The sequence below is a fragment of the Ovis canadensis genome, chromosome 14, assembly GCF_042477335.2.
Source record: "Ovis canadensis isolate MfBH-ARS-UI-01 breed Bighorn chromosome 14, ARS-UI_OviCan_v2, whole genome shotgun sequence".
In the NCBI taxonomy this organism is placed as follows: domain Eukaryota; kingdom Metazoa; phylum Chordata; class Mammalia; order Artiodactyla; family Bovidae; genus Ovis; species Ovis canadensis.
Genome location: NC_091258.1, coordinates 79,942,707 through 79,962,950, shown reverse-complemented (window position 1 = coordinate 79,962,950; position 20,244 = coordinate 79,942,707). Strand labels below are relative to the sequence as shown.

Sequence of the window (20,244 nt, the reverse complement as noted above, 5' to 3'; positions counted from 1 at the left end):
GGCGGGTGAGGTCTAGAGGCTGAGCACCGCGGCCTCAGAGCCAGACTTGGGGACCCCCAGGCGCGAGCAGAGTGGACCTGAGGGACTTCAGAAAAGACCCGACGGGCTCCCGGGAGAGCTGGGCAGAGATAGACCCGGGGTGGGGGGACTACAGATCAAGGGAGGAGGGGAGAGAGAGGCCCCGAGCCTCAGGACGTCGGGCCGGCAGCCCACCAGGCCAGGAGGTTCCCCGAGCACAGACCCCAGCAGCCTCTTCCTGCCTACCTGGTGGCGCCTCCACCCTCGGGCTGACACTTCAGCGCGGGTTCTGACCCCATCCCTAGACCTGCCTGCAGGTGGACATTGCTCGGCCCGCCCCGTGGGCGGCGCCCGCCGCGGCGCCACGCCCTCCAGGTTCCCACCGGACCTGTCCGACCGCCCCCAGGAAGGTCCCGACAGGACTGAGCGCACAAGCCTGAGCTCAGCGGAGTGTCGCGGGTGGCCGGAGGCACAGGTTGACAAGGGCATGACAGTCCCGGGCCTGGGAGGGGGCCCCTGCCACCTCCAGCCTTCCCCAGCTCCTGAACCTTCCACCGTCACTGTGGGATGAGAGCTATCAGGGGTACCAGTGCGTCCATGGGGGGAGACCTGGGTGGGGGACAGCATACCCAGAGCCACCTTCTGAGCTCCTGGGGGTTGAAGGCGGGCAGACCCCACAGTGCACTGGACTGGGTCACCGCCGTGCGGCCAGCAGACACAGGGAGACAGTTGTAGCCCAGGACCCAGGCCCTGACCCTGGCTGCTCCCTGGCAACTCTCAGGGTGGGCTGCACCTCCCAAGTGCCCGCCCAGTGCCATCTCTGCCAGGCCAACCCCACCCCTCTCATTTCTGACACCTGCCGGGACGGTCCAGGCAGCCAGGCTTGCAGCCCAGGGTGCCGCGGTTTCTGAGTCAGCGATGCTTCCCGAGCTGAGTCCTCCCTGGTGAATCCAGGTCCCCACAGGCCGAAGACACGCCAGGAATGAATGCGGCCAACTCCTCAGACACCAGGCTCAGCCCGCCCCTCACCCTCAGCTCCCACTCAGCCCCCGCCAAGGACAGACGCGGGAGAAGGGGCCACCCCACTGGGCGAACAAGTTTATTGTGGCCGCAGCCAGCGATCAGCGGTTGGACTTGGCCACGCGCTCCAGCTCGTCCTTCTTCTTGATGGCGTAGGAGTTGGAAGAGCCCTGAAGGGAGAGACGCTTGGCTCAACACGGACCCCCTTCCCCTTGGACTCCCCCGCCCCTGCCCCGCCCCCCTGCAGCGTCCTCGCCCACCTTAGCTGCGTTGATGAGTTCATCCGCCAGGCACTCGGCAATGGTCTTGATGTTCCGGAAGGCGGCCTCCCTGGCGCCGGTGCACAGCAGCCAGATGGCCTAGGGGCAGGGGGCCAGCTGAAAAGGTGCCCCCACACCAGGAGGGCCCACAGTTCTCGGGTACCAGGCCCCCTAACACACCCTGCCAACCACGCTGCCACCCGCAGGCCAACCAAGCACGGTAGTGGGAGCCCATGGTGCTGCCCAGAGCAGGCCGCTAGGGCTGGGATCAGAGAGAGGGCCACAGAAAAGGGTGTCAAAGGCTGAGGCCTGGGTCCCTGATGGCAGCAGATTTAAACCGGCTGAGACGGGGAAAGCAATGTGTGCTCCTGGCCCGGAAGCCTTGGCTGGAAACAAACAACTACAAAGGGTGTGCTGGGGACAGCTCCACAAATTGGACCGGTGATGCAACGTGGACAGATTGCTGTCAAATTCCTTGCAGGTGACGGTGGGGACAGACCAGACTGAAGACACCCGCTGAAGTGGTAACAGAAAAACGGTCAGAACACCCGCAATGGCTCTCACACGGGCCAAGAAAATAGAAAACAACATAAAAACAGACACCCAAATACAACGGGCCCTTCAGCCACACGGTGACCAGAAGAGGGCCGGGGCACAGATGCACTCTGCGGGGTGGGAACCCTGGGAGGCTTCCTGGAGGAAATGACACTCAGGTAAAACATGCAGACAGAGGTGAACATCCCCAGTTGCTAGCCTCTGCCCCAGGCAGCATTCTGACCCAGCCTGGTGGCCGTTCCTGGGTGCCCACGTGTGCCCAAAGGCCCCAAGCCCACCTGATTCACACGGCGCAGTGGGGACACGTCCACGGCCTGCCGCCTCACTGTTCCAGCTCGCCCAATTCGGGTGGAGTCCTCCCGGGGGCCGCTGTTGATGATGGCGTTCACCAGGACCTGCAGAGGGTTCTGGGGGGCGCAGGGGGACGCGCATGAGCCCGACGCCCAGCCCGCGTCCCTCCCCGTCCCTGGAGGGCCCCGGCATGCCTATGGCGGGGGTGCTGTTGGCTTCGGGTGCCTCAGGGTACTCTCCCCGCCTGGCCCTGGGCCCTACCTCGCCAGTGAGCAGGTGGATGATCTCGAAGGCGTGCTTGACGATGCGCACGGTCATGAGCTTCTTGCCATTGTTGCGGCCGTGCATCATCATGGAGTTGGTGAGGCGCTCCACGATGGGGCACTGCGCCTTGCGGAAGCGCTTGGCCGCATAGCGGCCCGCGCTGTGGGGCAGGTACTTGGCGTACTTCTCCTTGACAGCAATGTAATCCTGGGGCAGCGGAAGAGGGGACGGAGGGAGCTCACTCAAGAGCAGGAAGGACATCCGAGGGGAGCAGGGAGCCCCCACCCACCTGTGGGGCTTTGGAAGTGAGCCCCTGCCTGCCACAGAAATTAAAATCTAAGCAAGTGACCCTTGGAAGGAAAGCTATGACAACCTAGACAGAGTATTAAAAAGAAGAGACATCACTTTGCCAACAAAGGCCTGTACAGTAAAAAGCTGTGGTTTTTCCAGTATGTACAGATGTGAGGGTTGGACCATAAAGAAGGCTGAGCGCTGAAGAACTGATGCTTTCGAACTGTGTGGTGCTGGAGAAGACTCTTGAGAGTCCCGTGGGCTGCAAGGAGAGCAAACCAGTCAATCCTAAAGGAAATCAACCCCGAATCTTCACTGGAAGGACTGATACTGAAACTCTAATACTTTGGCCACCTGATGCTAAGAACTGACTAACTGGAAAAGACCCTGATGCTGGGAAAGATTGAAGGCGGGAGGAGAAGGGGAGGATAGAGGATGAGACAGCTGGATGGTATCACTGACTTAATGGACACGAATCTGAGCAAACTCTGGGACACAGTGAAAGAGAGGGAGGCCTGGTATGCTTCAGTCCATGGAGCTGCAAAGAGTCAGATAAGAGTTAGCAACTGAACAACAAAGTGTCTTCACAAGGTCACCAGAAGAGTACTTTCCTGATAATGGGAGGAAGGCTGTGGAGAATTAAGGAGATGATAGCTCACAACTCCAGTTTTAAAAGTGTCCTTCACTCTTCACTGACATTTTGTATCAAATAATTCTTTGCTGTCCTGTGCACTGTAGGGTATTTAGTAGCACTCACCACTGACACCCAAACATGTGCCCAGACATTGCCTAGTGTTCCCTAAGGGCTGATGGGGGATCCATCCCAGAGAACCACTGTTTTAAAAAAATCATTCAACCATCTCGCCTATGAATATATGCAGGTCCCAAGACAATATCTAGTAAACACTAAATCACTGGGGGAGGGGCTGAGTCAGAGGACTCCATGTACCTGAAAAGGACTATTTCTGACCTATTTCCAGGATGAACCCTACATTAAAAAGTCACTCTACCGCATACAAAGGAGAACATATACAAACAGTGAGTTTCTACAAAACCAAAGACTGACAGGAAAGAATACAGGATTCCGACACAGGCATGACAGGCTGGAGCCTCGTCTGGAGAACCATCTGCACAAACAAAACTATAGCGAGGGGTGTACAGGCAGGGACTTGTACAAACTGTGAATACCAAACACCCCAGAGAGCATCTGGTTAAGCTGCTGGGCCCCATGGGAGAGTCCAATACAGCTCTGTAGTGAGATTTTTTTTAAAAAATATTTATTTATTTGGCTGCACAGGGTCATAGTTGCAGCATGTGGGATCTAGTTCCCTGGCCAGGGATTGAACCTGGGCCCTCCACTGGGAGTGCAGGGTCTTAGCCACTGGACCACCAGGGAAGTCTGATAGTGAGAACTTTGATAGCATGCTGACTTCTGCTTCCCCAGCCTCTTGGAGAACACCAGGGAAAAGTGGAAAATTGTTTTTACATTAGTAAAGTTTTATACCAAAAAAAGCAAGAAGGAAAAAAATAAACAAAGGCAACATGTGACAGGCCATCAAGTGACCTGCCAAGACTGAAACACTCACTGTCTGGCCATTTTAAGCTTGCAAACCTCCTCCAACAAACCCGTGAAATAAAACAGCTCTAGAAGACACTCCAAGTAAAAAATAGGTTTGAATTTTCTGTTGGGCTCAGTGCCTAGGTACTGTAATATACATGAAAAGTGAAAGTTACTCAGTTGTGTCGGACTTTTTGTGACGCCATGGAATTCTCCAGGCCAGAATACTGGAGTGAGTAACCTATCCCTTCTCCAGCGGATCTTCCCCATGAAGGAATCAAACCGGGGTTCCCTGCATTGCATAGAAGCAACAAATAGTAATGCTGGTTGGGTGGCATCACAATGGACGTGAGTTTGAGACAGTGAAGGACAGGGAAGCCTGATATGCTGCAGTTCATGGGGTCACAAAGCATCAAACATGACTTAGCCCCTGAACAACAATACTAACGCAGTCACAAAACATAAATTTCTTTTTATAAAGGCCCCACAAATGTCCTAATGAGCCCAAGTATAAAACCATGTGGGGGCCAACACTGCAGTGGAGAACTCACATTTACCAATTTCAAAACCTATTACAAAGCTGTAGTAATTAAGATTGTGATACGCAAAAAAAATAAAAGGCATAGAGACCAAGGAAAGAGTTCAGAATCCAGAAATAAACCCTTCCATCTTTGCTGAATCGATATTCCACAACAGTGCCAAGACTATTCAATGGGATAAATAGTCCCTTCAACAAATTGTGCGGGAAACATACATACACCATATAAATGAGACTCAAGTAACATTTTATGGCGTAAATTTGTTAAGATGCACAAAACTCCAAAAGACAAAAATCAAATGTGCTAGGACAACTGGATTTCCTCACACAAAATAATAATTTGGGGCTCGTACACTTAAAATACTTGTGCACATGGGGGGACGTGAGCACCTGAGGGTTTTGGTAAACTTAGGGCTCCTGGAACCAACATGCCCTCAGACACTGAGGGACAACTGGAAAGTGTTTAGATTTTCAGGCGTTTGAATCTTTGTAATTTGACTCTTCTCTCCAGGGCACAACTTCTGAACTTGATGAATAATGCCCATTTTTATTTAATTCTAAAATATATAATTCAAATGTTATAGCCTGAACGAAATAGTATTGCCTTTGCCATTTTCAATACTTGAGTAAAATAAGAAACACCTTTAAAAAACAAAATGTGTAACACTAAAAACTAAGTTTTCTGTTTATTTCACTACAACACCAAAAAACTAAACCACCTGTGGGATGTGGTAATTACTGTGGAAGAAACCATCTCCTGGGAAAAACTGTAGCAACCTCTAACAGGATACAAAGAAAAACAGGTATGGTGGGTGTGGTGGTCCAGGAATCCCTCCTTTACCTGTCCCACCTTCAACTCTACTAGGGAGAAAGGCTACAAGTTTCAAGTGGCCCCGCCCCCAGCTGAGGAACATAACCGTAACACCCTCCACACCTGCAGAGAAATGTCATTGATCTGCACGTCATCGGTGCTCCACTTTCCAAAGAGCTTGATGTCGGGGGTCTCTGCTACTGCAGGTGCAGCTGTTTCCCACTCCGTCATCCTAGGGATAAAAATCGTTAAAGCGCAGGCATACTTATCACTGACTCTGAGGCCAGCTTAGAGCACACCCTGAGAAGTGGGAAATTGCCAGCAACCAAATAACGCTGGGAATATCTGGGGCCACCGTGTTGAATCCTAGAAAATCCACTCATCTGTCAGCAAGCCACACCTGTCTCTTACCCAGAAATCCTGAGGCCCAGAGCTGATAGGCACCCCCTCAACAGTTGCAGGGCGGCCCAGGGATGGGCAGGTTGAGTCCAAATGCCCTGACGCTGCATCCGCTAGAATTCAAACCCCAACCATATTCTTCCAGAGCTCTGTGAACCTACAGATCCACAACTCTCCTCTCGACTCAGCTCCCTCATCAGTCAAGCATAAGAGTTCCGTGTTTTACCCATACAAAAGTTGGAGTCCGACCCCGAGGGCATCATTAGGGGCTGTTATTTAGGAGGAAGCGTCTCCAAAGTGTTATTCTTGTATGTAAGGAATTTTATTACGTAAATAAAGTACAACTGCAGAGACCAAGGCAACCGCCAGCAACTTCTCCAGTACGCCGCGAGGCAAGGCTACGGCGGCGGCGGGGCTGAAGCCAGAGGGCGAGGGTAAGTTTCCCCGCGCCTCCATCCGGTCACCCGCACGAGGAAAGCCCCCAGGCGCGGGGCGCACCCACAGCTTCCGGAAGACCCAGGATCGCCCCTCAGGCCCCCTACTCCGCGGCAGCCTCACCTGAAGACACAGCCGAGGCGTCTCTACCGCTCGGCGTTGACCACGCGCCGCTCAGGCACAGACAGGAAGAGGCCGCGCACCGCGGGCCGAGGCCTTTAACTGAGGCGAGAACTTCCGGGTCAGCGAAGGTGGCGCGTGCGCATACGGACACGGCCTAGTAATAGACCAATCCGGAACGAGCATGTAAACGCGCCCTCAGGGCCAGACGGAACACGTATACATTAGGCGCATGCGTTCTCGCAGAAGTGGGCCCAAAGCCAGTCTGGCGGAAGTCCTACTTCCAGCCCTTGAAAGCTCGTCGAGGGGCACTTGCACAGGCGCAGAGGTCTCTTTGAGGCCAACGCCGCCATGTCTAATGAGGTCAGAAGTCTGGCCCGCGGAGATCGCTACACCTACTACACGCACCCGTTGCAGGCCGGGTCGGCTGAGTGGTGCCGGGACGGCTCGACTGCGCTCCTCTGTGGTCCCGGCCCCGAGCGTGTGGCCAGGCTCTACTCGAGTGTCCGCCACCCCCACACTCCCGCGGGGTTGCTTGGGGCCTGAGCCTCACCCCCTCCCGGGGTCCTCCCCCCCCACCACCGCCCCCCGGTGTCTCTCCTTAGTGCCCGCGTTTCCTGTCCCATTCCGCCTGCGGGAGGAGATCGGGGAGGGGTTCTGGGGGACAGCTCCCTCCCTTTCTGATTCAGCTAGGGCCTGTGCTGTTAAGTTCTCTAGTCGAGTGCATGGGCCGCACCGTGATGGGTGCCCTGTCCACTCTGCAGCTGCACTCAGTGACCCCGGCGATCGGCGTGGAGAGCACGTGCCAAGAGTCACACCCCCAGCCTAGACCCTGGAGCCGAGCTGGGAGGTGGACGCCTCCTCGGCGGGCTTCGCAGACGCAGCGACTACCAGTTGTACACCCGTGCTGGCTGCAGATGGCAGGAAGCGGCACCTGGCAGAACTGAGTCTCCTGAGCTTCCTCACCTCCAAGTGCCCATCTCAACCTCGAAGGGGCTCAGCCTTGTGACTCAGGCGGTCCTTCATTTATCTCCAGCAACCCCACTTGTCCACTGTTCCGGCATATGCATTGCGGGTGCTCAGTAGCTGCGATGTTTGTTGACTGACGGACTGACCACTGACTATAAAGACTCGCTCCCACCCCATCTCAATTCCTGAAGCTTTTCAGAAACTCTGGACTGTCTCAATCGCAGCTCATGTCTTTGTCCAGGGGGGACACAGGCCTTGAAGCTGGTCTGCGCAGGGAATCAGACCTCAGGCTCTGGGGGGTGGAGGTCTGGGAGCTGCGCCCAGAGGCCAAGCCACCCCACCCCACCCCCCCACAACCCTGCAGCCTGTGGCCTTCCCCTGGCCTCTGCCCTGCTCTGTGCATAGCAGCAGTTGCGCTTCCCACCATGGTCTGTGGGGATGGGGAGGGGCTGAGTAGCCTCTGTCTGGTCCTGGGGGACGCAGCTGGGGAAGTGCTTCCCAGGGGAAAACAGGAAGCTAGGAGTAGGCACTGGGCACCCTCACTCAGCAGGATCCAGAGGCCCTCCCCCACAAACCCTGCCTCTTTCTCCTCGAAAGCTGACAAGGGCCCACCCCTCTGAACCTGTTTCCCCTGTCTGTGAAAATGAGAACTAAATCAAACAAGGTGAGTAAGGAGTCTGTGTCCTGGCCATCAGTGGTCACTTGATGATGGACATCTTTTTTTTTTTGAAGTTTTGAAAACTTTTATTTTATATACAAAGAGCTAGTATTTCCGCCTAAGGTTGGTGTGCTGGATGAGCCATCTGAGGAAGTTCAGTTAGTCCAACTTAATGAAGCCGATGTCCTTCGCATACTGCCGGAAACACTGGCGGCACATATTGAGGCCGTATTTCCGGATCAGACCTAGCCGGTTTGAGCAGACTCGGCAAGAGCGAGAACCCTGGCCGAATTTTCTCGGATGGCTCCAGTAGAGCTGCTGGTGACCCATGTTGCTTTCTCGGCTGCAACGAGGTAAAAGGCGATGATGGACATCTTTATAGACCTGACAAGAGTGACCACCGTGCAGTGAAGAGCAGGTGGGAGGACCTGCAGTAAAGCCCTCTGTGGAGGGGGGTCGGGGGTCACCTTGCTTAGCTGAAGATCACACACTATTTGCCAGGGCTAGGGTAGTCCCCGGAGAAGGCAATGGCACCCCACTCCAGTACCCTTGCTTGGAAAATCCCATGGACGGAGGAGCCTGGTGGGCTGCAGTCCATGGGATCTCGAAGTTGGACACAACTGAGCGACTTCCCTTTCACTTTTCACTCTCATGCACTGGAGAAGGAAATGGCAACCCACTCCAGCGTTCTTGCCTGGAGAATCCCAGGGACAGAACAGCCTGGTAGGCTGCCATCTCTGGGGTCGCACAGAGTCGGACACGACTGAAGTGACTTAGCAGCAGCAGCAGCAGGGTAGCCCCACCTCTCCAGGTCCCGACACAGGCACAAAGTCCGGAGTCCGATCCTGTAAGCCTCGGGATGCTGGTACTCTGTTCTCCAGGCTGGAGGGGGCAAGGCTCTGCAAACCCCACCCCGCCCCCAATTCCTGGTGCAGCATGTTCACTCTGTGCTGAGGAGCCGTGGCCATTCTCTGTGCCCTAGTCTTCCAACTGCTCCGTGAGGGTGGAATGTAAGGCTTGTTCTCTGTGTATCCTGAGCTGGAAGTACAGCCTCTGCTCACAGTAACTGCTGGATAAACGATGGATGGAAGGATGGATGTGGCACGTCCCCAGTCTCGCTGCTCCCACTGTGGGCAGACACCGAGTCACTGGGTCTCCTTCCTCCACGAGACACCAATTTCAGACCCACAGTCCTGTCCCCTGTTCAGAACACCACCTCACCTGGTTCTGTCCCTCTTCCTGGCCACCTCTTTTAATTTTATGTGGCTACACCGGTTTCGTTGTGGCATGTAGGATCTAGTTCCTTGGCCAGGGACCCAACCCTGGCCCCTGCCTTGGGAGCACAGAGTCTCAGCCACTGGACCACCAGGGAAGCCCTCCTGGCCACCTCTTAATCGAGGTCGGCCTTGAGAAACCCCTTCCTAATCCCAGGTAGGCATTAGGAATCTAGGAATCAGACCATTTGCTCTTCAGAGCAACTTTATTAGGTAGTCATGGAGGTCCAGAGAGGTGCAGTAACTCACCCAGGGTCACACAGCAAAAGGGGGCAGAGCTGGAATTCTAAGATGGTTGCCCCAGAACCTGACCTCTCCTCCCTCAGCTGGCCTCTCCACTTCTCTGCATCGTGTCTCCCCCAGTGCCAGGGAGCTCAGTACCTACAAAGTGCCCAATAAATATGTGTCCAATGAACAAATGAGTCCAATCAACTCTAGGCCTTTCCACTGGATCTGGCATGATTCAGAGAGGGGCTCTTTCTGCCCCCTAAGCTCCTCCCTTATTAAAGAAAAGGTTCAGGAACCAGTAACCGCATAATTACCAAGGAAGGATGGTCTCTTTGATTTCAAACGGGCTCAAAGGAACAAATGAATGTGAACAAACAAGCTTATTTATCCTTCCTGCCACCCCCCCCCCCGCACACACACAACAGCCGCACCCCCCCCCCACACACACACACAGCAGCCGCACCCATCTCCTTGGCAGAGAGCAAGTTGACCTTTCCCACTGCGCTGGCCAATGAGCATCAGTCTGGGCTCACAGGGATGGGGGGCTTGTCCAGGATGCTTGTTATGGGGCTAGAGCTCAAGGCAAGGGAGGTGCCTGGACCCGCTCACCTGCTAGGCGGGCTAGTCTAAGCCCATTCCCCGTCCTCAGTTTGCTTAGTTGTAAATCAGGACCACATGTTCAGGGTGGCTCTTAGGAATGAGGGCCAGAGGCGGCAACAGGACAGAAAATGCAGGGCTGGGGTAGCGATGCCGGAGCAGCTGCAGACCTGTCTCCTCACTTGGCAGCACTTAGGACAGGGTATTAATAGGGGCTCTCAGAGGCTTGGATTAAGGATAAATCCAGAAACACATTTCGAACTTCCAAATATCCAGGGTTAGTGGGTACAGGATCTCAAATTTTGGAGGCCAGATGTATGAATTCAGAAGTCTCACAGAGACAGACACTAGCGGCTGCGATCTGGAGATGCAGGGCACAAATTCGGAGAGAAAGGGGCACCGGGACTTCAGGAGGGGGAACCCAGCTCCTTAACTGGGTGAGAAACGGATACATGGATTTGGGGGGTGGGACCCAATGTTCAGGAACTGGGGTAGAATCTGGCATCCGGACTCGTCGGAACTAGAGGCGGGAACTTAAGTTAGGCCGGAGCAGGAGGACCCGGCCGTGGGGATTTCGCAGGGTCGGGGCGGGGGGGGTGGTCTAAGGGCACAGTTCAAACGTTCGGGGGAACGCTCCGGCCTCCCTCTGTCCTGCTCGTGGAACCGACTAACAGCTGGGACCCACACCGAAAGCCCCGCCCTCCCCTGAGCACGACCAATCACTAGCGTGGAAGTGATTGCCAGCTGGGTGACGCCATGTGTCTCCAAGGCGATGGCGAATCGCAGGAAGGTTACAGCTTTACCGGACGCTGGTACCTACCGCCGCCTGCGGAGATGGGCTGGGGCGCGGAAAAGGTGGTGGTCGCCACGGTAACCGGGAGGCCTGGCCAAGCCCGGAGACGATCGCCGACTCCTCTCCCGCCGGGTGCTCAGCCGCTGAACGCCGAGAGGGAGGCGGTAGCGCGTGGGTGCTGCCCTGGGGTGGGGTAGGGGTCGCGCTGTTACGCCCGTAGCGGATGAGGCAGGGCCACGGAGCTGGGGTGAGGGTTTGGGGCAGATCAGCCCCCGGTCGTGGGCCGTGGCTGCGTGTCTGGCTGCATGGGTCCAGCCCAGGATGCGTGGCTTTCTTGTCTGGGCCTCAGTTTTCCCATCTGTGAAGTGGGGATGTAACTGGTGATGGAAGCAAAATCCAATGCTGCAGGAAACAGTGTTGCATAAGAACCTGGCATGTCAGGTCCATGAATCAAGGCAAATTGGAAGTGGCCAACGTTACACACCGAGCCCGTATCTCTGAACCGACCCGGAGAACAAGTCCACCACAGTAATGCAAGAGCAAGAAGGGAGTTTATTTCTAGCGCGCTAGGGCCCAAGTCTCATCCAGCACACTGGAATCTGACAAGAGCCCCAAACAAAGGGGTATGGCGGCTTATATACAGGCAGCTCTTTGTCTGTTACAGGGGTAGCTGGCCTTACATGATTGGCCAGGCAGGATGAGTGCATGTCCTGTCTCTTTCTGGTTCAGGTGTACGGGAAGTCTTCCTAATTTGGTCAAGGAATGTTCTGTTAAGGAAACATAACTCAGGTCCTGGGCTTAGTGTACCTCGCTGAGCTTGTCTTAGCCGGGGTTTGGCCCCTAACACATGGGTCCAGCCCAGGATGCGTGGCTTTCTTGTCTGGGCCTCAGTTTTCCCATCTGTGAAGTGGGGATATAACTGGTGATGGAAGTAAAATCCAATGCTGCAGAAAACAGTGTTGCATAAGAACCTGGAATGTCAGGTCCATGAATCAAGGCAAATTGGAAGTGGTCAAACAGGAGATGGCAAGCATGAACGTCGACATTTTAGGAATCAGTGAACTAAAATGGACTGGAATGGACGACTTTAACTCAGATGACCATTATATCTACTACTGCGGGCAAGAATCCCTTAGACTCCCTTAGAAGAAATGGAGTAGCCATCATAGTCAACAACAGAGTCTGAAATGCAGTACTTGGGTACAATCTCAAAAGAGACAGAATGACCTCTGTTCGTTTACAAGGCAAACCATTCGATATCACAGTAATCCAAGTCTATGCCCCAACCAGTAATGCTAAAGAAGCTGAAGTTGAGCAGCTCTATGAAGACCTACAAGACCTAAAACTAACACCCCCAAAAATGTCCTTTTCATGATAGGGGACTGGAATGCAAAAGTAGGAAGTAAGAGATACCTGGAGTAACAGGCAAATTTCGCCTTGGAGTACAGAATGAAGCAGGGCAAAGGCTAACAGAGTTTTGCCAAGAGAACGCATTGCCATCCTCTTCCAAAAACACAAGAGAAGACTCTGCACATGGGCATCACCAGATGGTCAATTCTGAAATCAGATTGATTATATTCTTTGCAGCCAAAGATGGAGAAGCTCTACACATTCAGCAAAAACAAGACTGGGAGCTGACTGTGGCTCAGATCATGAACTCCTTATTGCCAAATTCAGACTTAAATTGAAGTAGGGAAACCCACTAGACCATTCAGGTATGACCTAAATCAAATCCCTTACAATTATACAGTGGAAGTGACAAATAGATTCTAGAGATTAGATCTGACAGACAGAGTGCCTGAAGAACTATGGATGGAGGTTTGTGACATTGTACAGGAGGCAGTGATCAAAACCATCCCCAAGAAAAAGAAATGGAAAAAGGCAAAATGGTTCTCTGAGGAGGCCTTACAAATAGCTGAGAAAAGAGAAGCTAAAGGCAAAGGAGAAAAGCAAAGATATAACCATTTGAATGCACAGTTCCAAAGAATAGCAAGGAGAGATAAGAGTTCAGTGATCAGTGAAAAGAAATAGAGGAAAACAACAGAATGGGAAAGACTAGAGATCTCGTCAAGAAAATTAATGATACCCAGGGAACATTTCATGCAAAGATAGGGAAAATAAAGGACAGATATGGTATGGACCTAACAGAAGCAGAAGATATTAAGAACAGGTGGCAAGAATACACAGAAGAACTATACAAAAAAGATCTTCAAGACCCAGATAATCACGATGGTGTGATCGCTCACCTAGAGCCAGACATCCTGGAATGGAAGTCAAGTGGGCCTCAGGAAGCATCACTAAGAACAAAGCTAGTGGAGGTGATGGAATTCCTATTGAGCTGTTTCAAATCCTGAAAGATGATGCTGTGAAAGTGCTGCACTCAATATGCCAGCACATTTGGAAGACTCAGCAGTGGCCACAGGAGTGGACAAGGTCAGTTTTCATTCCAATCCCAAAGAAAGGCAATGCCAAAGAATGCTCAAACTACCACACAATTTCACGCATCTCACACGCTAGCAAAGTAATGCTCAAAGCTCTCCAAGCAAGGCTTCAACAGTACGTGAACCATTAACTTCCAGATGTTCAAGCTGGATTTAGAAAAGGCAGAGGAACCAGAAATAAAATTGGCAACATCCGTTGGATCATGGAAAAAGCAAGAGAGTTCCAGAAAAACATCTATTTCTGCTTTATTGACTATGCCAAAGCCTTTGACTGTGTGGATCACAATAAACTGTGGGAAATTCTTAAAGAGATGGAAATATCAGACCACCTCACCTGTCTCCTGAGAAATCTGAATGTAGGTCAAAAAGCAACAGTTAGAACTGGGCAAGGAGTACATCAAGGCTGCATATCGTCACCCTGCTTATTTAACTTATACGTGTGTGTTTCCTCTGTCACTTAGCTCACTGCAGAACAAATGGGGAATGAAGTTTTCCCTTTTTAACTTTTCTTAAAGGTGAAAATCCTCTTCAAAGATTTTTTTCATTTAGCAAAAATAGATTCTAATGTAGATCTTTCTTCACAGCAAAGTGCCTTAAAGCAAACTTTTTAAGAGTGGAGGATACATACATTGGGGTGCTTTGTTACTCAATCGTAGATAACCGCCCAGATGTTGGGACAAGTGGGCCACTGAAATGTTGTAAAAGCAAAAAAGGGATGCCTTCCAATTTCCTAATACCTACTTATGGAGAAGAGATGGGAAAGGTATGATTACAGAGGTATAAAGAGATGGCCCACAGCCCCAGACCCACCCAGACGCAGCGACAGGGAGCTGAGTGCCAGAAATCCTTTCCTTGTGAGCTCTGTTTTGCATCCTTTGTTTCCACTGGGCAACTTCAGTGCGGAGTTTCAGGTCACTCAGGGGTCTGCGTGGAGCTGAACGGGGAGGGACAGGCCAGAGGCCCCTACTCGTTCCTGCGGCCGCGTCACTCTGCCCTGTTTCCGTCATCACACCGCCTCTCCAGCCTCTCTCTTAAACGGAGCATCCCATGACCACATTTAGGGCCCTCCCGGATGATTCAGGACACTCTCTATCTCCTGATCGCTTCTCAGATCTGCAAAGTCCTCTTTGCCATACGAGGTGGCACACTCACAGACTCTGCAGATTAGGATGTGGATCTAGTTGGAGTCTGTTATTCCGCTGACCACACACACACATGGCACTTTACACACTGGCAGTTCCACTGTGGGGCTGGCACAGCCACCAAATGACAAGCACTGAGTGTGACTTGTCAGATGGGCAGTCTGGGAGGATGTTCAGGACAGCTGGTGAAGAGGGTGGGTCTGAGGAAGGTGGAGGTCAGCACAGGGCTAGGTGTCACAGGGGTGAGAGAGGACAGTGTGGGGGAGGGGAGAAGCCAAGCCTGGAGAGGCCAGGAGTTGTCTCCTGACCACATACTTCAATCCACTGAACCGGCTGCCTTCAGCTCCTGCTTTTTTCTTTTTTTTTTTTTGTTTGCTAATCCGAGCAGCTAGGGGATCTTAGCTCCCCAACCAGGGATTGAACCCATGCCTGCTGCCTGGAGTCCTAACCACTAGACTGCCAGGGAAGGCCCTGAAGCTCCTTTCTTTACGTCTTTCCTCTTTTTACTGCGTTCAAGACTCTTAAGGAAATCCAGCCAAGTCATCCAGAATCCCTGTCACTGAAGTTTGCTTCTCCCCTCTTCAGAACGGCCAGCCTCTCCATTCCTCAGCTCTTCCATGTCCTGCAAGGAGGACTCCTGAGTTGGAGGCTGGCCCCAGGGTGGATGCTCCAACCAAGTGCCCTGAGCAGGCTGACGCCCCACGAGCTGTCCTGGGACCTCAGGCGAGGCCGAGGTGGAGCCTGGGCCCCCAGCAGACAGAGCTAAGAGACCCCCTCCTGTGTGTGTGTGTGTGTGGGGGTGCGGTGGCAGGACAGCTGGCCCAGGGCACAGGCTCCCTGAGCACAGGCTCCCAGGGCTGGGCCCGGTGTGAGCCCGGATCCAGGAGCCTGATATTTCAAGGGGCCCCATGTGGGAACTCCCTCCTCAGCTCCCTGTGTGGCCAGGGGTCTTGCCCCTAAACCCCCCGGTAGCCCACCAGGGCACTCAAGTACTTCTCGGGTGCTGCTCCCAGCATAAGCCCTAGGGGGCAGGGGGTGGGACAGGAGGTCATCTTAGGCAACCCGCTTCTGTCAAGCAGACCCTGCAGCCAACCCCAGCCAAACAAGTCCCTCACACAGGTGCCCACGCCCACCCTCCCCGACTGCCCAACAGCAACGGGGCCTTTGGGAGGCGGGCTTGAGGCAGCAGATAATCCACTCCAGGGAGTGGCCCTTTCTGTGCACCCAGAGCAGGAGGTCCTTTTGCAAGAAGAAGCTCCTTCAGCAGCGGTGCCCCCACAGGCTTGAGAGGTCCCAATTCTGTAAGCCTGTTGAGCCCTGGGAGACCGTGTCTTCAGCACAAGAGTCTTCAGCTAGTGCTGGGGCCTGCCCACACCCGGGGGGGCATCCACGCACCTTCCCTCTGCAGCCACTCTGGCAAGGCCTTCCTGTTCCACCAGGGTAGGCACGCGGGCAAGCGGCCCTCTGCGTGCTGGTCAGCCACCGCTCCAACCTCAGAGCGTGGTGAGCCCCACCAACAGCTTCAAGCAAGCCCTGACACTGCCGCTGGGCAGGGAGACAGGCCTCACTGAAGCAGGGCATTCGATGTCCAGACACCCACAAGGCTGGAGAAGGGGACACCAGTGGGAGCAGACCGTCGGGGCCGCTGAGTGCCACCTGGGGGCCACATCGGCCGACATCATCACGTGTGTCCGTGTGGTTGTGGCGCAGGAGTCCCGGGAAGGGCGGGCACCGACGCGGGCTACATAGTGGTTGGGGGCCCTAATCGGCACATTCCGCCCAGCAGAGAGAGCAGGCTCAGCGTCACCTGTGGGGCCCCGGGGGTCGCGGCTCTGGAACGCGGCTGCACATACTAGAATCTGCCTCGGAGCTCTGACACCCAGATGCCCGAGCCCCGCTCCGAGATTCTGATTTCACCTCTGGGAGCGACCCGCTCACCAGGACGTTTCAGAGCAGCACCGGGTGTTTCCACCCGCGACCCTTCCACGCCTTTCCCAGTTCGTATGTCGCAGAAGTCTGACAGGGGACAAGGACTATTAAGCATCGTCCTGGCCAGTCACCAGCGTCTCCCGGACGCCGTCTCCTTGGCGACGACGCAGGCTCACTCCTTGCAGACGCCCGTTACCACGGCAACGGGAGTCCTTGGGCGGACGGAGAGCCAAGTGCGGCAGGACTACACTTCCCAGCAGCCCCCGCGGGCGGGCGTACCAGACGGCTCAGTGGGTCAAGAATCAGCTTGCAGTGCCGGAGACTCACAGAGCCGGGTTCGATCCCTGGGTCGGGAAGACCCCCTGGAGGAGGGCACGGCAGCCTGCTCCAGTGTTCTGGCCCGGAGAATCCTACGGACAGAGGAGGCTGCGGGCTGCGGCCCATGGATCCGCAAAGAGTCGGACACCACTGAAGGTACTGAGAGCGCACCCGCGGTGGGGAGGGGGGGAGCGGGGCGGGTCCCGCCCGTCCTCGCAGCCGCGCCCCGCTCCAGAGCCGCGGCCCGGAGCAGGAGGGTGGCAGGCTCCGCGCTGCGAGCGGGCGGGGACGCGGGGACCCGCGCCGGCCACCCCGGCGAGTAACGGGCATCTCGCGCGTTCCCGCGACCCCAGCCTGCAAGCGGGGCGCCAGGGCGCCTTCACGGCCGCCACCCCGGCTCCCAGCCCAGCGCCGCACGCGCGGTCCCGGCGGGGGCGGACCGGGGCACTCACGGTCCGCGGGCTCCGGCCCGGGCGGGCACCGCTGTCGGCCGTTCAGTTCCGGGCGGGCCTGTCCTTTGTGTTTCTGGCTCCAGCTCCCGCGTTCCGGTCGTGGAGGCCGAGGCCCGGGCGGCTGCACCCCCGGGAGGACGGGCGTGGGAGGGAGTTTGGCCGCACGCAGACGGCGCTCCTCCCGCCCTGCTGTGCGTCCTGCTCCGCCCTCCCGTGCAGGGACAGACGCCAGGGTTCTCCGGGGCCCTCGGTGGGGGTGCGGTTGGCTTAAGATAAGAGGTGGTGGAGCCGCCCCCGGCCTGCCCTCCGCGCTTCAAAGCTGGCTCTGTTGATTTCCAGGAAAATCTTATCAGCCTTAGGGGTCGTGTCCAGGTGCTGAGGACGCTGAGCCTCGCTCACCTCTTTCCCACGGAAGCTGGCATGCGGTTCTGCAGGACGCGGCCCTGGAGACGTTGGCCCCCCCAGCCTCCCTGCGGGCCCGAAGGTCCTTGAGCCCTAATCTCATTCACCGGCGGCCAGTTAGGAAGGCTGGGCCCGCCCGCAGCGTGGAGGTCGTGGTCTCCCAGGGCAGACCGGGAGGTTACTGTCGGACACCTGAAACAGCTGCAGTTCGCGGTCAGGGACAGGCTCCCGGCTGCCCTCGCCAAGCGCAGCCCCAGATCCTGGGTCCGTGGCTGGCAGGTGGTCAAGTACAGGAGAGGTGGCTCGATGGTGCAGCCTCGGAGCAGGGCAGGAGAGGCAGACACAGCCAGGCTCTGCAGCTCCCATCTGCCAGCTCTAGGGCTGGGAGGCCGGTTTCTGGCCCAGCAGACGTGCAGAGGAGCCACCTGTGGGGGCAGGGTGTCTGGAGGCGTCCTCAGCCCTGCCTCCTGTGAGTACACGGCCCCTTCCTGCAAGACGGGGCTGCGGCTTCCAGGTACCGCTCCATCACCCACGACCCTCTGTCCGGCATTGAACAGTCATCTGAGGGCATCACTGGGGGTCAGGAGAGGCCGCCTTCCCATGCAACCCACCCATCCCGCCGAGGGTGCTGGGCTGGTCTCTGCATGTGTGGCTACAACTGACTGGGCAGCTTGAAACAACAAGACTTGATTCAATTCTACAGGCCAGGCATCTGAAATCAAGGTGTTGGCAGGGCCACAGCCTCCAAAGGCTCGGCACTCCTGTGGGGTCCCCTTCTCTGTGAGGGGCCGGGTTCACGCTTGAGTTGCAGCTGTACAAAGAGAAGGGGTGGAGGGGTCCCCACATCAGCATTCATGGCTCCCTTGTGCGTGGGGACCCCAGATCCTCGCCTGCTGGTATCCCTGGGTTGGCCCCATGAGTAGAGGGTCCTGGCAGCCGCCCCAGCAGCTCTGCAGTTGGTCCCCTGCAGGGTCAACCTGGCTTCTTGGAGGCAGACCAAGGAAATCTGTGAAACCTGCAGAGGCAGAGACTCAAGCAAGGCTGGGGAGGTGGCAGCCTGGGCCTGTCCTGCAGACCACCCCCCTGCAGAGAGTAAGGCCGAGCCCTGTGAGAGGCGGACGCTGAATGAGGTGGGCAGTGGTGGGAGCCAGGGCTCCAGGGTCAGACAAATTGAGCCGCTCGTCCTGCCGGAGTCAGGCCTCGTGGAGTCACAGCTCCTTATCTGTGCTGACTGAAGTGCCCTGCGCTTGGCCTCCACAGGGCATTGCCCTGCGCCCCAGCACGCTGCCCATTATTCCCAGCAGGTGTCTCCATCTTCCCACAAAGCATTTTCTTCTTGAAGCGAGTGGATTAAGAGACACCTGGTTGAAGAGAAGTCTGTGCCCCGGGGAGAATGCTGTCAACCCCGCATTAATCTTCTGATGTAACAGCTGCTTGGTGTGCAGTCGGCTTGACCATGGACAAGAAGCTGATGTTTTATTTTACCTAACAATTCCCAAGACCTTGTTCTCATTGTAAAAATATCGCTCAGACACACATGCACTCGTCTCCTGCCGGCGCAGTACTGTCCCTCTGGCCGGGGCTCGGATGACTTCTGGATGTTGGTGGGTGGGCCGGCCCCCGCCACCTCAAGTGGACACCCCAGCACGCCAAAGGCAGGAACACCTTATGCTGAGTGCCTTGTTTCTGAGATGCAATTCACAAACATAATTGAACCATTTCAAAGTGTACAATTCAGGTTGGTTTTTGTTTTTGTTATATTTTTTAGTTCATGTACTTTCTGTGCTGTGCCATCATCATCACCACTAATTCCAGTACATTTCCACACTCCCAAATGAAACTCTGCTTATTAAGCCATCACTCCCCTTTGCTCCTCCCTCAGCCCCTAGCAACCACTAATTCACTCTTTGGATCTGCTTGTCCTAGATTTTTCATATAAATGGAATCATACAATGTGTGGCCTTTTGGCGTCTGGCTTCTTCCCCTGACCGTGATATTTTCTGTGGTCTGACCACGTACCAGTATTTCATTCCTTTTTATTGCTGAGTAATATTCCATCCTCTGGGTAGACCACGATTCATTTAGCCATTCATCAGTTGGCGGACATTTGGGTTGTTTCCACCTTTTGGCGGTTAGGGAAAATTCTGCATTGAACATCAGTGTACAAGTGTTTGCTTGAATGCCTGTCTTCATTTCTCTCGCGTGGAAATGTAGGACGGACATGTGATGCGCTGCTTGGCCACCGGGGGCACGTCTGGGCGGCCGTCCACAGTGGCCGGCTGTGCTGTTTTCCGTCCCCAGCTGCCACATGAGGGCGCCTTCTGCACTTGCCTTTCCCGGGACAGCCTTCCCGCCCATCTGTCCTCGGCAGGGCAGACTCTGTGTGGGCTGGGTGCTGGATGCCCCTGAGCAGTTAAGCCGCAGTGGGTGAAACGACAGGACCTGCCGCCCACCGCTCTGTCCTGGCGTATGAGGGACGCC

General features: G+C 55.3%; 3 protein-coding genes and 1 long non-coding RNA gene across 4 annotated transcripts in view; 1 reads left to right on the top strand and 3 right to left on the bottom strand.

The window, feature by feature from the left end:
- LOC138419407 (zinc finger and SCAN domain-containing protein 22-like) overlaps nt 1–20,244 on the bottom strand; it is a 58,986-nt gene that overhangs the window by 22,774 nt on the left and 15,968 nt on the right.
- On the bottom strand, nt 1,089–6,790 carry RPS5 (ribosomal protein S5). The gene is made up of 6 exons (XM_069552313.1): nt 6,564–6,790; nt 5,730–5,838; nt 2,406–2,615; nt 2,132–2,260; nt 1,299–1,397; nt 1,089–1,208 (listed from the first exon to the last, which is right to left on the bottom strand). The coding sequence occupies exons 2-6, from the start codon at nt 5,835–5,837 to the stop codon at nt 1,140–1,142; spliced, it is 615 nt and encodes a 204-aa protein (XP_069408414.1). The 5' UTR covers nt 5,838; nt 6,564–6,790; the 3' UTR covers nt 1,089–1,139.
- On the bottom strand, nt 8,247–10,023 carry LOC138419420 (small ribosomal subunit protein uS14-like). Its single transcript, XM_069552317.1, has one exon. It carries the CDS (start codon nt 8,515–8,517, stop codon nt 8,347–8,349), a length of 171 nt encoding a protein of 56 aa, XP_069408418.1. The 5' UTR covers nt 8,518–10,023; the 3' UTR covers nt 8,247–8,346.
- LOC138419421 (uncharacterized) lies at nt 16,832–19,716 on the top strand. The gene is made up of 2 exons (XR_011248961.1): nt 16,832–17,065; nt 17,701–19,716. It is a non-coding gene; the product is annotated as an uncharacterized lncRNA (long non-coding RNA).